The 15573-nt window shown below is 45.4% G+C and overlaps 1 protein-coding gene and 1 pseudogene across 1 annotated transcript; both read left to right on the forward strand.

Moving 5' to 3' along the window:
• The first annotated feature begins 2582 nt into the window (after window positions 1-2582).
• On the forward strand, window positions 2583-7286 carry LOC142959247 (extracellular calcium-sensing receptor-like). Its single transcript, XM_076100478.1, has 9 exons — window positions 2583-2794; window positions 2889-3183; window positions 3448-3534; window positions 3812-4081; window positions 4804-5019; window positions 5103-5378; window positions 5760-5987; window positions 6098-6221; window positions 6373-7286. Exons 1-9 carry the CDS (start codon window positions 2685-2687, stop codon window positions 7284-7286), a joined length of 2520 nt encoding a protein of 839 aa, XP_075956593.1. The 5' UTR covers window positions 2583-2684.
• Window positions 7287-10956: 3670 nt separating this feature from the next.
• LOC142959386 (uncharacterized) lies at window positions 10957-14569 on the forward strand (annotated as a pseudogene).
• The last annotated feature ends 1004 nt before the right edge of the window (window positions 14570-15573 follow it).

Consider the following 15573-nt stretch of genomic DNA (forward strand, 5'->3'; position numbering starts at 1 on the left):
ACTGTCGTTAATTTACATTAATTTAAGATTGATCTGCTTGTAATTGATCTACATTGCAGCTGTTGTTTTAACATCAGAATTTTCTTTATCCAACATGAAAGAAAAAAGTAGAAGGAAATGGAAAGGAATAAAGCTGTTTATAAAGAACTGAGTCGACCATCAGGATTGCCTATTTTCTGGTTCTTTACTCTTTCCTGGGATTTAACAGAAACAAGTGTTCTACTGTCTGACTCTCTGGGATAGTTGTACTACTGTCATGTTGACATAATATATGACATACTTTCATTCCACATGGCCTGGCACCAGTATTTTACTCACTTACCTTTTGATTCATCTTTACTCTTTCTGAGATATAGTCCAATCACTAATTGCATGCTCCGAAGCCCATCATGCGTCAACCCAAAAAGGCGAACACCATGAACTCTCTTCATGGGCTTGTACATGACTATGAAGAACCCACACTAAAGACTGAATCCTAATAAAGGCGCCGTCACATCCTACATCTAAAAACAAATAATTGTGTCGGGATGCCCAACTTGCTGCGACGCAAATTCAATTTACAGAAATGCCCCTTAACAGGTCCCATGAAGTGACTCCTAGTGGAATGTGTTTGCATGCCTCATGGAGGCTGTAAACCATAGCTAACAAAAGCCAGCACAATAGCGGTTAGTTCTTAAAACACCTTGCGGGAATTACCCAAAATGCTGCACTGTTCATCTACCTTCATTTAGTATTGTACTGCTAGTTGGGTTACTGAAATCAATATTACAGCATTTGGAACTTTATGTTTAGACCTTTTAAGTAACCGAGAGCCCCCCTTGAGGGGGGGCTTTCTCGAGAAAGTTTAGCGTACAGCGTGTCATACAATGCACTTCTCAGAAACGAATATAATGAATGCTACACACATTATATACCCACTTAACGAAGAGATTATGGGCAAAAATATCATGTAAGCCATTTTACACACTCCAAACACAATTATACACAAACTAATATAATAAACTAGAAGATCTACCACAATATCACATATATTTCGCCATTGCTCGGCGATCCATGCACTCCGGACAATGCTACGAACAAAAAGCTAATGGCTAACACGGCCGACCAATACATCAGAAAGCACAAGAATTCGACACAGAATCCAGAGATATCGTCAGAACTTCTCTCCATGAAACCAGTACAGAGCTGTGAGCAAACAAAGGGCAGAACAACAAACCGCTTCACCGAAAAAAAATCTTAGCAGCACCTCACATTTACGATGAATCATGAAAAGTACGGCATAATTCTTCGTTTCCCTCCTAAATACACTGTTGCTACGTATTTCCTGTGTTTTTTTTAATGTTTCCTGGAGGAAGGGGTGCCAGACAAGCCTGGGGGACCGTGGTGGACGGGAATTCACTTTCGGCGAATCCGTTTTTACGCAGGGCGACGCATGGCGCAGTTTTGTTTTTTTCCGGCTAACGATTCTCTCAATCAAGCACACGTGTCCCCCAATGCATTGCTGAGACTCTGACATGTCGAACGAGTGATCATAGTCTGAAATTGGCCAATCATAGGCTGAGAAAAGCCTCACATAGACACAGGCAGACGAGAATGGATCCATGGTTCACAGACACAGACAGGGTTTAGAGAGGATTCTAACTCACAAAATGATGCCAAACTGCTGTATTTGGATAGATTGAATACTATTAGTGATAAAACAAGTGAAATATATAGTTATATAGTAAATGAAAGTACAATGGAACAGCTGGTTCCAAAATGACAATTCTGCTTGACCTCGCATGACCTCTCTGTACTAAAACATCTCTAACTTTTTTTTGCTTCACTTTATCAAAGCACAAATTTGCAAAGAGACTGCTGACATGTTGTGCTATGATTTTAGGCTTTCGGCTGCATTATTTCAAAGAAATAATATCAATAAAAGTTCTTTTTTTTCAGGCGAACCTGACATTTTTCAATTTCAGCTGTGTGCCATCTTCATTTACTATTAACCAGTTAAATATACACAATATTTACACATCTGAACAAATCTCACAAGTGTTACCTGTATTATAACATCAAAATTATTAAAATAGACTTTGTAGTTACTGAATTACAGTATTTTTAGTATGGATATGCAATTTTCGAGGAGAGGCCTAAAAATAGGGCTGGGACCCAGCAGTTGACCTCTACAGTGACATTAGTTGATGTAAGTAAAAATGATCTTATATTGCTTTCTTCTTGTTTTTCTTTTACATCCACTGTGCTTTCAGAGTTTACCCCTTGATGTGTATTTGAGGTAAAGAAAATCAATAAAAAAAAAGCTAAAGATGAGTTTCAATAGCACAAAAATAATTAAGAACTCAAAACTTAAAGTGATAAACAGACAATACATCACATAATTGATGTTATCACGATTATGTGAGTTTGTCCTGCCTCCCACATGACTGCCTGTGCCCTGATGGGTGGTGTCAAACTATGACCAAAACCACCAAAGGGGATGACACAGACCTGCATATAAAAGTATATAATTGTTCATAAAGCTCAGAGGAGTGAGGAGGGCAGATATGGGGGCATTTCTGGACCGATTTTTGTTCTTGTATGTCTACCTGATCTTGATTTTGTTCTCTTCTTCCTTTTTCTTATCAGAGTCTTCCTCTCTTTTCTCATCTTGTAAATTAAGGAGACAATTTTATCTTAATGGGATGCACAAGCCTGGTGATGTGGTTTTGGGTGGGCTGTTTAACGTCCACTACACCTCTATCTTCCCTGAGCTCTCGTTCACCTCAGAACCAAATCAGCTCACCTGCCAAGGGTAAGTTTCACACTCATATAGCAGACAACATGCGTGGGTAATTATAAATAATGAATTGCTTTTTAGTGGTTAACCATGACATTTTATGTATTAGCTTTGTCACTGCAGGGTTCAGGCATGCCATGACCATGGCCTTCGCCATTGATGAGATCAACAAAAACTCCCATCTTCTACCTAATGTGACTGTGGGATACAGTCTTTATGACAACTGTGCCACACTTGTAATTGGATTCAGTGCTGCATTGTTGTTGGCTAGTGGTCAAGAGGAGCAGTTTCTGCTTCAGGAGAAATGTTTGGGGACCCATCCAGTCCTGGGGATTGTGGGTGATTCCATGTCAACATTTTCTATCGCCACCTCTGACGTGATAGGTTTATTCAATTTGCCCATTGTAAGTTCACCTTCTTCAGTCTTGCTGTAGCTGAGCTTTTGATGTGCCATATTTGAAAGTATTTAGAAATTTAAAATGATAGGACAGGAGATGTACATTAATTCTCAGCTCCAGCGTCTCCAACAAGCTTTTATTTGGTAAGAAGGGATTATCTTCATTTAGATTTGAAAAAGGGGAATTGTTAAATACGTGTCATTGTTTGCATGTTTCTGCTAATTTGCATGAGAAGTAAAACCTGCGTACATATTATATGTTTCTTTATAGGTGAGTTACTATGCCACATGCTCCTGCCTGAGTGATAGGCGAAGGTTTCCAACCTTCTTCAGAACGATCCCAAGTGATGCTTTCCAGGTGAAACTCTGGCCTAGAAATAACAAATGCAAAATATGTTTCAGTTGAAGTGTATTGAGCTTTAAAACATGCTCTGCCAATTTAAATGCCAATTTTGTATTGTAAAGTAAAGTTCTGTATTTTCTTTGTCCTTCGTTGAGGAAACTATATGAATTTGGGAAAAAGAGTGTAATTAGATCAACTAACTGTAATTTTATTGTGCAACATGAATGAGTATGTTTCCTCTGAATGATCATTCAAAACTCTGCTTTAATCCCCCCGCTCTCTATTCATAAAGGTGCGTGCTATGATTAAGATTCTAAAACGCTTTGGCTGGACTTGGGCTGGTCTGCTGGTCAGTGATGATGACTATGGACTCCATGTTGCCCGAACCTTCCAATCAGACTTGGCTCAGTCTGGTGGAGGTTGTCTAGCTTACTCAGAGATTTTGCCCTGGGGTGAAGACCCTGCTGAAGTAAAGAGGATTGTGGAAATAATGAAGAAATCAACAGCTCGTGTGGTCATTGTGTTTGCGCATCAGATCCACATGATTCAACTCATGGAAGAGGTATCTTATCTTCTCAACCTGGTCTCACTCCCAACACGTCAAATACTGTCACTTGGTCAGTGCCCCTCTGCACCTGATACTGATGCATGGAGGCAACCTTTAGCTTCTGTATGCCATGAACCAAGCTTTCAACTAACTCTAATGTAAACCGATCCGCTTCAATATTAGACACTCAAAGCAACTGATGTAGTATAAAGTGAGTGATAGTCCACTGGGTCAAACAAATACAGAACCTTTACCAAGGAGACCACTGACTGTATCCTGTGTGAAACAATAAGTCAATGTTGACTTATTGTTTCACGTCAGTCCCGTGACCCAAGTGAGTGAGTCAAGTAACTCATCGGGCACTCGCTAGTCACATGAGTCGTTAATCACTTGGTAGTCACGAGTTGTTAGTCAGTCAAGATAATTTCAACCACAAACTTTTCTTAACCTAACTAAGTGGTTTTGTTGCCTAAAGCTGACTTTCTGTTAAGAAGTAAGTTTGTTTTAAAAAGACACTTTGCATGTACAGAGTGGAAACTGATATTCTGTCCCTGACACGTCCAAAGCTGATGCCAAAGGGGTACCTATATTTTCATAGTTTAAAGCTTAGAGCCAATGACCAATTATTTAACGAGGTGGGGGAGAGAACGTGTTCATCTCTTTTCTAATTCAGTCCTACAAAGTAGACTATATGTGTTGTATGAAAATAAATTAATTTGATTAAATGAAATACACAGGTGGTGAGGGAGAATATGACAGGCCTTCAGTGGATGGCCAGTGAAGCCTGGTCAGCAGCTGCTGTGCTCCAGACCCCACGCCTTATGCCATACTTGAGTGGCACACTGGGCATTGCCATCCGCAGAGGAGAAATACCAGGCCTCAGGGATTTTCTATCAAGAATACGTCCTGACATACATATAAGTAGTAGTAGTAATAATTATGGACATAGCATGGTAAGATTGTAACCTTACAATCAGATCTTTAATTACAATAATAATGTCATTTCTGTTAAGACTTTGTTTTAAATACATTTCAGGTCATGCAGTTTTGGGAATACACATTTCAGTGTAGATTTGCACCACCTCCAGCAGGTTGGATGGAGGCTGGTGGAGAACTTTGCACAGGACAGGAAGATCTAGAGAGTGGGGGGGCTGAGTTGTTGGATGTTTCTGATCTCAGGCCTGAGTACAATATTTACAAGGCGGTGTATGCCCTGGCGTATGCTCTTGATGACATGCTGCAGTGCAAGCCAGGGAGAGGTCCTTTCAGCGGACACAGCTGTGCCACTTTGCAAACATCGGAGCCATGGAAGGTGTGATATCAGTTTACACTCAAGCTGTTTAGTCTTTGAAAACAGACGCTGTATTTTGAGGTGTAACTGAAATATATTCGGTGGAAAGAAGAAATTATTAACTATGCCATTAGCAGGCCAGTTTGACCCTCCTGATTGTCTTTGAGCAGAAGACAAAATGTTTCTAGAAGTAACAAAACAAGATAAAATTCCCTTTTTTTCTTCTCAATGGCAACAGTGGTTGATCAAATTTAGAGAGCTTATATTGCACTATATTTGAAAGCTTGCATGACTAAATCCGCAATCTATCACACAGAGCATCTGAAAGCATATGCACAATCAAGAACAGTATATTTTCATTTGAGTCTCCCCTTCTTTATTTTAATTGTACCCCATTTATAGCTTATGCATTACCTGGAAAAGGTCAACTTCACCACATCATTTGGTGATCAAGTTTCCTTTGATGAGAACGGTGATGCCTTACCAATATATGATGTGATGAACTGGCTGTGGCTCCCTGATGGAAGAACTAAAGTTCAGAATGTGGGGCTTGTTAAGAAGTTGGCCTCCAAAGATGAAGAACTCACACTTGATGATGACAAAATCTTCTGGAACTTTGACTCCAAACAGGTTACACCTTTTTATCCTACCGTTTTACTTTACCGTAATAATGTATGACACACAATAACAGAATCAAGCAGTGTAGAATAACTGTGATAAAACTCTTACAATCCTATCAGTCACCCCTGTCGGTGTGCAGTGAGAGCTGTCCTCCAGGTACCCGCATGGCCAGAAGAAAGGGGCAGCCTTTTTGCTGTTTCGACTGTGTACCATGCTCTGAGGGAAAGATCAGCAATGACACAGGTATCATAATAAAAACATATGTTAAATTATTGAAAATGAATTTGTTTTCGGGAATCTTGCCCTTATTGTCTAGGTGATGCACATCCAACGTCAGTGTTCACAGGTCGGAGAGACAATGTCCTTGACGTTCTGTTCCCGTGTTTTCATACAGATTCAGTGGAGTGCACCAGTTGTCCAGAGGACTTCTGGTCCAATGCCCAGCGTGACCACTGTGTTCTTAAGAAAACTGAGTTTCTCTCCTACCATGAGCCTCTGGGTATCTGTCTGACAACGACCTCATTGTTTGGAACATTTATCTCTGCTGTTGTCCTGGGAATTTTCACCTATCATCGCAGTACACCCATGGTACGCGCCAACAATTCAGAACTAAGTTTCTTGCTCTTGGTGTCACTTAAATTATGTTTCCTGTGTTCACTGCTGTTTATCGGCCGGCCCAGGCTGTGGACATGCCAACTGAGACATGCAGCATTTGGGATCAGCTTTGTGCTTTGTGTCTCATGTATTCTGGTAAAAACCATGGTGGTTCTGGCTGTGTTCAAGGCCTCCAAGCCAGGAGGTGGAGCCAGTCTAAAGTGGTTTGGTGCTGTGCAGCAGAGAGGGACAGTTATGGTTCTTACTTCTATTCAGGCAACAATCTGCACTGCTTGGATTGTCTCTGCCTCACCAGCTCCCCATAAAAACACTCAATACCACAACGACAAGATAGTTTATGAGTGTGTAGTTGGGTCCAACGTTGGTTTTGCAGTGTTACTGGGCTATATTGGCTTACTGGCTGTCCTCAGCTTCCTGTTAGCCTTTCTGGCAAGGAATCTTCCAGACAACTTCAATGAGGCCAAGCTCATCACTTTCAGCATGCTTATCTTCTGTGCTGTATGGGTGGCCTTTGTCCCTGCTTATGTCAACTCTCCAGGCAAATATGCAGATGCAGTGGAGGTTTTTGCCATCCTGGCATCTAGTTTTGGTCTCTTGTTAGCACTATTTGGACCCAAATGTTATATAATCCTGTTGAGACCAGAGAGGAACACAAAGAAAGCAATCATGGGCTGCAGCATCACCAAGACATAAAGCAGCACTTATAACATGTCTACTGTCGTTAATTTACATTAATTTAAGATTGATCTGCTTGTAATTGATCTACATTGCAGCTGTTGTTTTAACATCAGAACTTTCTTTATCTAACATGAAAGAAAAAAGCAGAAGGAAATGGAAAGGAATAAAGCTGTTTATAAAGAACTGAGTCGACCATCAGGATTCCCTCTTTTCTGGTTCTTTACTCTTTCCTGGGATTTAACAGAAACAAGTGTTCTACTGTCTGACTCTCTGGGATAGTTGTACTACCGTCATGTTGACATAATATATGACATACTTTCATTCCACATGGCCTGGCACCAGTATTTTACTCACTTACCCTTTGATTCATCTTTACTCTTTCTGAGATATAGTCCAATCACTAATTGCATGCTCCGAAGCCCATCATGCGTCAACCCAAAAAGGCGAACACCATGAACCCTGTACATGACTATGAAGAACCCACACTAAAGACTGAATCCTAATAAAGGCGCCGTCACATCCTACGTCTAAAAACAAATAATTGTGTCGGGATGCCCAACTTGCTGCGACGCAAATTCAATTTACAGAAATGCCCCTTAACAGGTCCCATGAAGTGACTCCTAGTGGAATGTGTTTGCATGCCTCATGGAGGCTGTAAATCATAGCGAACAAAAGCCAGCACAATAGCGGTTAGTTCTTAAAACACCTTGCGGGAATTACCCAAAATGCTGCACTGTTCATCTACCTTCATTTAGTATTGTACTGCTTGCTGGGTTACTGTAACCAATATTACAGCATTTGGAACTTTATGTTTAGACCTTTTAAGTAACCGAGAGCCCCCCTTGAGGGGGGCTAAGGAGAAAGTTTAGCGTACAGCGTGTCATACAATGCATTTCTCAGAAACGAATATAATGAATGCTACACACATGTTATATACCCACTTAACGAAGAGATTATGGGCAAAAATATCATGTAAGCCATTGTAGCAGAAGGGAGCTTTTACCATTCGCAGGGCCTCGGTGTCTCTTTTAATTACAAGGCCAACACTGGCCAATCAAGGTGGGCGGGCATCATATAAATGCGACGGGGGTTCCCTTAGCTCCCACCTGACGTCAAACGCGTGTCCCGCTTCCGGTCTGCCGGACATCCGCCGCTGTGCAGGTATTCAACAATGCGGCAGCATTGTTTCTCCCGGTCATACTGTTCTGGTGTTATATTGGCTTTCATTATTTTGTAGACTATCTCTGGGGCTCCCCTCGTCCTGTACAGGTGATTCACCTGTGGATCTGTCGCTGCCGGTAGCTACGCTACATGCCCTCCTCCCCCCTTCTGGAGCCGACGAATATTGCCTGACCGGGGACTTTTGGTTCGACTTTTGTTTCGAGCGGAACGCCGGCAGAAATCGGCTACAGCTAACTCGGCTCACGTTCAGGGACGCTGCGGTTTTGTTAACCGGTCTTTTGCCTAAGCCGTGTTCGACTAACGGCTTTGGCCTACTGGGTTCGTCTACAGGGTCTGACGCTGCTATTGTCAGCACTGCACCCCTGTCTTGTGCTGTTTGATGTCAGCAGCACCCTTGTTTTAATGAGAACAACCTCTTTTTAGCTTGAGCCATTCTATGTGTATTCTGACGAGGGATGTTAAGGCCCACTCTGGCCTTTAGTTTATATAAATTGGGTTACTGGGTTCTTATTTTTTCCTGAGAACCAGAGCCTTTTTGTAATTGTGTCCTTTGTCCCTGTAGGAGCTGCCAAGCCAAGGTGGTGGGGTTGGTGCCTCCGGGTGTTGGTGTCTCCCTTCGTGTGCTGTGTAGTTTGGTGTGCCCCTGGTTAGGAACCCTCACGTGTGGTTGTATGTGTGAGTGTTGTGTACACCTGTGATCGGGGTGCCTCCTCTTTTGGGATCCTCACCTGCACTGGTCCACCTCGCCACTGGTAAGTTGCAGTCCTACTCCTCTTTTAAATAAATGTATACGGCTCTTTTAGTATTTTGTCTGTAAACCGTAACGGTGAATCAATACTGTAATATAATAAAGATTATTTTTGTTTTGGAACCACGTCTCATGCTAATCTGTATAATGAACCTGAGTGTGCTATGAATCCTGATACTGTGTGGGAAAAACTTAATCTTTAGGTGAAATTCCTAAGGTGGCGTTGTTGTGCTCCAACTATTGGCTAATGTCCACGTAACTTTAAACGACATCCCATCTTCCTCTCGCCACATTTGCCACTGTTGGCAGGGTCTACTTTTTGAAAGCAGAGACGTGTGTTCCATTCTTTTTTTTTTTCTCTTTGTTTCGTCGAGTAAATGTTATTTGGTGTATTGTGTTTATTTGTGTACTTTTTTTATTTAATTTATTTATTGGTAAAGGCAAAACAGCAGCTGGTTCTTTGGGTTTCTTGTAGCGGATTCTGGTAAGGTGTTCGGCTAGCCTATTTTTGTTAGTTTTTTTCCCTTCCGTGCTATTCCACCCCAGTATAGAGTCCTCTTTCATTCACCAATTTGTAGTGATGGCAGAAGATCTGCAAGAGTTGAGGGACCTAATTGCCCAGTTGACAGCAGATAATGAGAGCCTACACCAGGAACAGGCTTCCACCCTCCCTGGCTCTAGTGCTATGCCTTCTACTTCTGTGCCACCTACTGCTTCTGTCACTACCAGTGCCCCTGTTACAGAGAGGCTAGTGTTCGTGCACCGAGACAGAAAATGCCCTATGTTTAGGGGACGGTTAGGTATAGGGTTGAACGAGTGGATTGAGGAGGTGCATGCATTTATGAGGGCACGACGGTTATCTAATTCCGATCAGGCATTCTTTTTATTTGATCACTTAGAAGGAGAGGCACGGGATGAAATAAAATTCCGCTCTAGTGCAGAACGAGGGGATCCAGACAAAATAATTGCTGTGTTACAGGAGTTGTACGGGTGTTCCGAGTCATATGTAGCCTTACAGGAGGCCTTCTTTTCTAGAAGACAACAAGATGGCGAGACCCTACAAGAGTTCTCCCTCGCTTTGATGAGCAGTATGGAGGCTGTAAAACACCTAGCGAGATGCTAAATGCTGAAGTGTTGTTGCGAGACCAATTTGTGGAGCACGTTCTAGATGGTGCACTCCACCGTGGCTTAAGGCTTAAAACAGTTTGTCCGTGGGAAGCCGACCGCAACTTTGCTTGACGTCAGGGGGGAGGCAATTAGGTGGGAACGGGAAGGTTTGCCAGGTGGCATGAGAGGCCGAAGTCACTCTGTTCCCTCTGTCCTTGGTACACAGTACGGCATTCAGGGTGGTTCCCCGGGGATGATTAACTTGCCCCAGTTGTCCGAGATGAGTGAAATGTTGAAGAAGCAGCAACAACAGTTAAATCAACTTACTCAAAGCATTGCTCTTTTACCGAACTCCTAACAGCTCAATCGTGCACCTTGTCAGGGCCCCATCATATGCAGGCACTGTCAACAGCCTGGTCACTTTGCCAGAGAGTGCGATTGGTTTCGCGTCCCTCCCCACCCTCAGTCCTTGCAGGCTCCGCCACAGTCTGGTAGGCAGTCCCATTCAGCTCAGGCTTCGGAAAACTAGCACCCACCGGACTGCAGAGCCACAGTTCGGTTGGGCCCTCTACTGGCTCCAGGTTTGTTTTATGTGGTGCGGCGGATGCCTCCAAGTTGATGTCCTCGTGTCCACATGTGGATGTGGACATGGGTGGAATTAAGGTGCCTTGCTTGGTGGATACAGGATCCATGGTGTCTACTGTCACAGAGAGCTTCTTCCTCCAGCACTTCGAGCCATGGGGTCAAGAACGACTCCAATCTTGTCACTGGCTGGAGATTAGAGCTTCTAATGGGTTGCCCATTCCCTACATTGGTTACCTGGAGCTAGATGTGGAGCTTTGTGGCAGGTCGATGCCACGCTGTGGGGTGTTAGTCGTAAAGGACCCCCCTGGTGATTTGTCCCGTTCGGTGCCTGGTGTGTTGGGGATGAATGTGATCCTCAGGTGCTACAGAGAGCTCTTTGGGCAGCATGGCCATGCTTTGTTTGACTTTCCCCCAATATCTGGGCCACCAGAGTCTCTCGTGCAGGTGCTGCAAAAGTGCCATCGTGCCAGTGTGCAGGCCCCGTTGGGCAGTGCAGGAAAAGTGAAGATCCGGGTTAAGAAGGCTTGTCATATCCCAGGTGGCATGATGCAGGTAGTGGCGGCTACGTGTGCTGAGCAGTACTCGGGTGCCACTGTGTTGTTCGAAACCACTGACACTGGCTTACCTGCTGGGTTGCTTGCGTCATCTGCCTTGGTTCGTGTGATAAGAGGCACGGTCTACATACCGATTGTTAATGTAGGCTCCACTGATGTGTTGCTTTATCCCCGCACCATTGTAGGCACCTTGGATACTGTTAATGGTGTCAGTCTGCCCACAGGAGTCACAGAGAGGTCATCTAGTGTAGCCACAGTGGCATCTCAGTCTGTTTGTCCAACGGTGGATGACCAGCTGGAGGCCATTGACCTGTCTTCACTATCCGCTGAAGAGAAGGATCAGGTGAGGTCCCTTCTTGGGAAGTACTCCTCAGTATTTTCGTTAGGATTTGGGTTATACCAACTTGATAGCCCATGGCATTCCGCTCTTGGATAACATCCCTGCAGGTGTATCCCTCCATCAGAGTACGAGGTAGTAAAAGAGCATATGAATTGACTACTGGAAACGCAGGTAATCAGGGAGAGTAGCAGTCCCTATGCTTCCTCCATCGTTCTGGTAAGGAAGAAGGATGGTAGTCTGCTCCTGTGCGTTGACTACCGCCAACTTAACAGCAAGACCAGAAAGGATGCTTTTCCTTTACCTCGTATCGAGGAATCCCTGGATTCACTGACAGGTGCTCGCTGGTTTTCCACCATGGATCTGGCCAGTGGGTACAACCAGGTCCCAATGGCTGAGAAAGACAGACACAAGACAGCATTTTGCACCCCATTTGGTTTGTTTGAGTGGAACCCCATGCCCTTTGGGCTCTGCAATGCCCCCAGCACCTTCCAGAGATTAATGCAGTGTCTATTCGGTGACCAATAGTGCCAGTCACTACTTCTCTACCTTGACGACATTGGGGTTTTCTCTTCCTCAGTAGAACAGCATCTGGAGAGACTGGAGGTGGTGCTGGGTCGGCTTCAGCAGGAGGGTCTTTAGGCGAAACTCTCCAAATGTGCGTTTTTCCAGCAGGAAGTGCATTACTTGGGTCATGTCATCTCGGACAAGGGTGTCTCCACCGATCCGAGCAAGATCGAGGTGGTAGCTAACTGGCAGCCGCCTTCTACGGTATCTGAGCTGCGGTCTTTTCTGGGGTTTGCCAGCTATTATAGTCCCTTCGTAGAGGGCTTTGCCAAGCTGGCAGCCCCTCTCCATAAGCTGGTGGCAGAGCTAGGAGGCACCAAGGCCAGAAGGAGGGCAGGGCCAGACGATCTTGAGAAGTGGACAGAGGAGTGCCAGTGTAGCTTTGGTGCGTTAAAAGCCAAACTCACCACTGCACCTGTCCTGGCTCATGCTGATTTATCCTTGCCCTTCATTCTTGAGGTGGATGCGAGCTTTGGCGGGCTAGGGGCGGTGCTCTCACAGGAGCACGGAGGTAAAGTTAGACCGATAACATATGACAGTCGAGGTCTGAGACCCACTGAACGCAATATGCAGAACTATAGCTCGATGAAACTCGAGTTCTTGGCGCTTAAGTGGGTCATGACCGAGAAATTCAGTGAGTATTTGCTGGGCCACAAGTGTCTTGTTTACACCAACAACAATCCATTGAGCCACTTGTCGTCTGCTAAACTTGGTGTGACTGAACAGCGGTGGGCGGCCCAACTTGCATCCTTTGACTTTGAGTTAAAGTACAGGTCAGGGAGAAGCAATCAGAACACTGACGCCCTATCCCGGCAGCATCGATCAGGTGAGCAGGACATGGAAGCCATGGTCCCTGGCACCTTGCTTCCGGAACCGTTACAGCGAGCATTGCAGTTGGGGAAGGTTGAGGCAACCCAGGCTGCTGTCACAGTCTTGCCTAATCGCACACTGTCTGACATTTGTTCTCTCCAGCAGGCTGACCCAGTTATCCAGGCAGTCTCGTTGTTCTGGAGACAGAAGCAGTGTAACAGAAGCAGCTAACCATGAGGAGTGGAAACATTTATCTCAGCCCGCATTGGTGCTGCTCCGACAATGGGACCGCCTGGTTGAGCAGAACGGGGTCCTTTGTTGCCGGATTTTCCGCCCTGATGGTGCAGCGACAACGTTCCAACTGCTGCTGCCGGCCGTCTTAAAGAATAAGGTTCTAACAGGGGTTCATCAGGAGCACGGCCATCAAGGTCATCTCTCCACAACTTGCTGCGCACTCTACCCGTCTCTCGAAAGAGATTGGAATTCTTGCCTGCCGCAGGTACTATATTGTTACTACACCACTCACCATCAGGCAACCGGTGAATCCCCCTTTTTCCTCATGTTTGGTCAAGAACCCAGGCTGCCGGTCGATTTCCTGCTGGGCAGAGTTCAGGATCCGGTGGAAGGAAATATCCATGAGTGGATCCAGGAGCACCAGACTCGGCTGCAGGTAGCCTTTGAAGGGGCTAGGGAGAGGTTGAGGTTGGCGGTAGAGCGTCGAAAGAGAAACTATGATCAGCATGTTCGAATTGCGCTTTTGAAGAAAGGTCAGTTGGTATTGTTGAGGAATTTTAGTGTGAGGGGACGTCATAAAATCCAGGATCTGTGGTGTCCTGTGGTGCATAGAGTCCTGAAGGCACCTAAGGATGGTGGCCCAGTTTACACCATTGCGCCTGTGGACGACCACAGTAAAACCAAGCAAGTCCATCGTAACCGGCTAAAAGCCCTGATTGGAGCAGACTCCCCAGGTTGTCGCTCCACCAGTAGCCCATGTTCCATGGACGTGCCACTCTCTGAGGACGAGTCCTCATCCGATGGTGATTTGTTGATGCTGCAGCAGCAGGAATGTCCTCAAGCAACACCTATCTTGACATCTGCTAGACCGACTGCAGCGACACCAACCACCTTGGGGCTGCTACCCCCACCATTTGACCCGGCCTCCGCTGTGCCAGACCCCGTAGTGGTTCCCACTATTGTGAGGATGAATCAACCATATGCCTCCTGCGCTGGCCCACCATCCAGTCAACATGATGGTGGTGATGTGGCAGTACGTCGGACCGTACGGTCAACTGCTGGTCAGCATTCTAATGTGCACCATCTTCCCAGCTCAGTAGAGAGAATCGCAGACAGGCCTGCAAATCCACCTGGTCCGGTGTCCAATGCAATGTTTGCTGCGTTCAAGCCCTAGAGTTAGTTCAAACTATTTTTAGTCTTGTCTGTTCCATCGTCGGGGCGACGATGCAAGAAGGAGGGGTAGAATGTAGCAGAAGGGAGCTTTTACCATTCGCAGGGCCTCGGTGTCCCTTTTAATTACAAGGCCAACACTAGCAAATCACGGTGGACGGGCATCATATAAATGCGACGGGGATTCCCTTAGCTCCCTCCTGACGTCAAACGCATGTCCCGCTTCCGGTCTGCCGGACATCCGCCGCTGTGCAGGTATGCAAGAATGCAGCAGCATTGTTTCTCCAGGTTATACTGTTCTGGTGTTATATTGGCTTTCATTATTTTGTAGACTATCTCTGGGGCTCCCCTCGTCCTGTACAGGTGATTCACCTGCGGATCTGTCGCTGCCGGTAGCTACGCTACATGCCCTCCTCCCCCCTTCTGGAGCCGATGAATATCGCCTCATCGGGGACTTTTGGTTGGGTTCGAGCGGAACGCCGCCAGAAAGCGGCTACAGCTAACACCGGCTGTTTTGTTTACCGGTGTTTTGCCTACGGCCGTGTTCGACTAACGGCTTTGGCCGACTGGGTTCGTCGACAGGGTCTGACGCTGCTATTGTCAGCACTGTGCCCCTGTCTTGTGCTGATTGAGGTCAGCAGCGCCCTTGTTTTAATGAGAACAACCTCTTTTTAGCTTGAGCTATTCTATGTGTATTCTCACGAGGGATGTTAAGGCCCACTCTGGCCTTTAGTTTATATAAATTGGGTTACTGATCACCCCCCCTGGCTGATCAGTTAACCCGAGCTATTTTTGTTGTTTTGTCTTTTCTTATTTTTTCCTTTTGTTTCATTTTCTCTTGTTTGATTTTCTTTCCTGAGAACCAGAGCCTTTTTGTAATTGTGTCCTTTGTCCCTGTAGGAGCTGCCAAGCCAAGGTGGTGGGGTTGGTGCCTCCGGGTGTTGGTGTCTCCCTTCGTGTGCTGTGTAGTTTGGTATGCCCTTGGTTAGGAACCCTCACATGTGGTTG

This window comes from Anarhichas minor, unplaced genomic scaffold (assembly GCF_050575085.1).
Source record: "Anarhichas minor isolate MPS153535 unplaced genomic scaffold, ASM5057508v1 ptg000026l, whole genome shotgun sequence".
Lineage (NCBI taxonomy): Eukaryota > Metazoa > Chordata > Actinopteri > Perciformes > Anarhichadidae > Anarhichas > Anarhichas minor.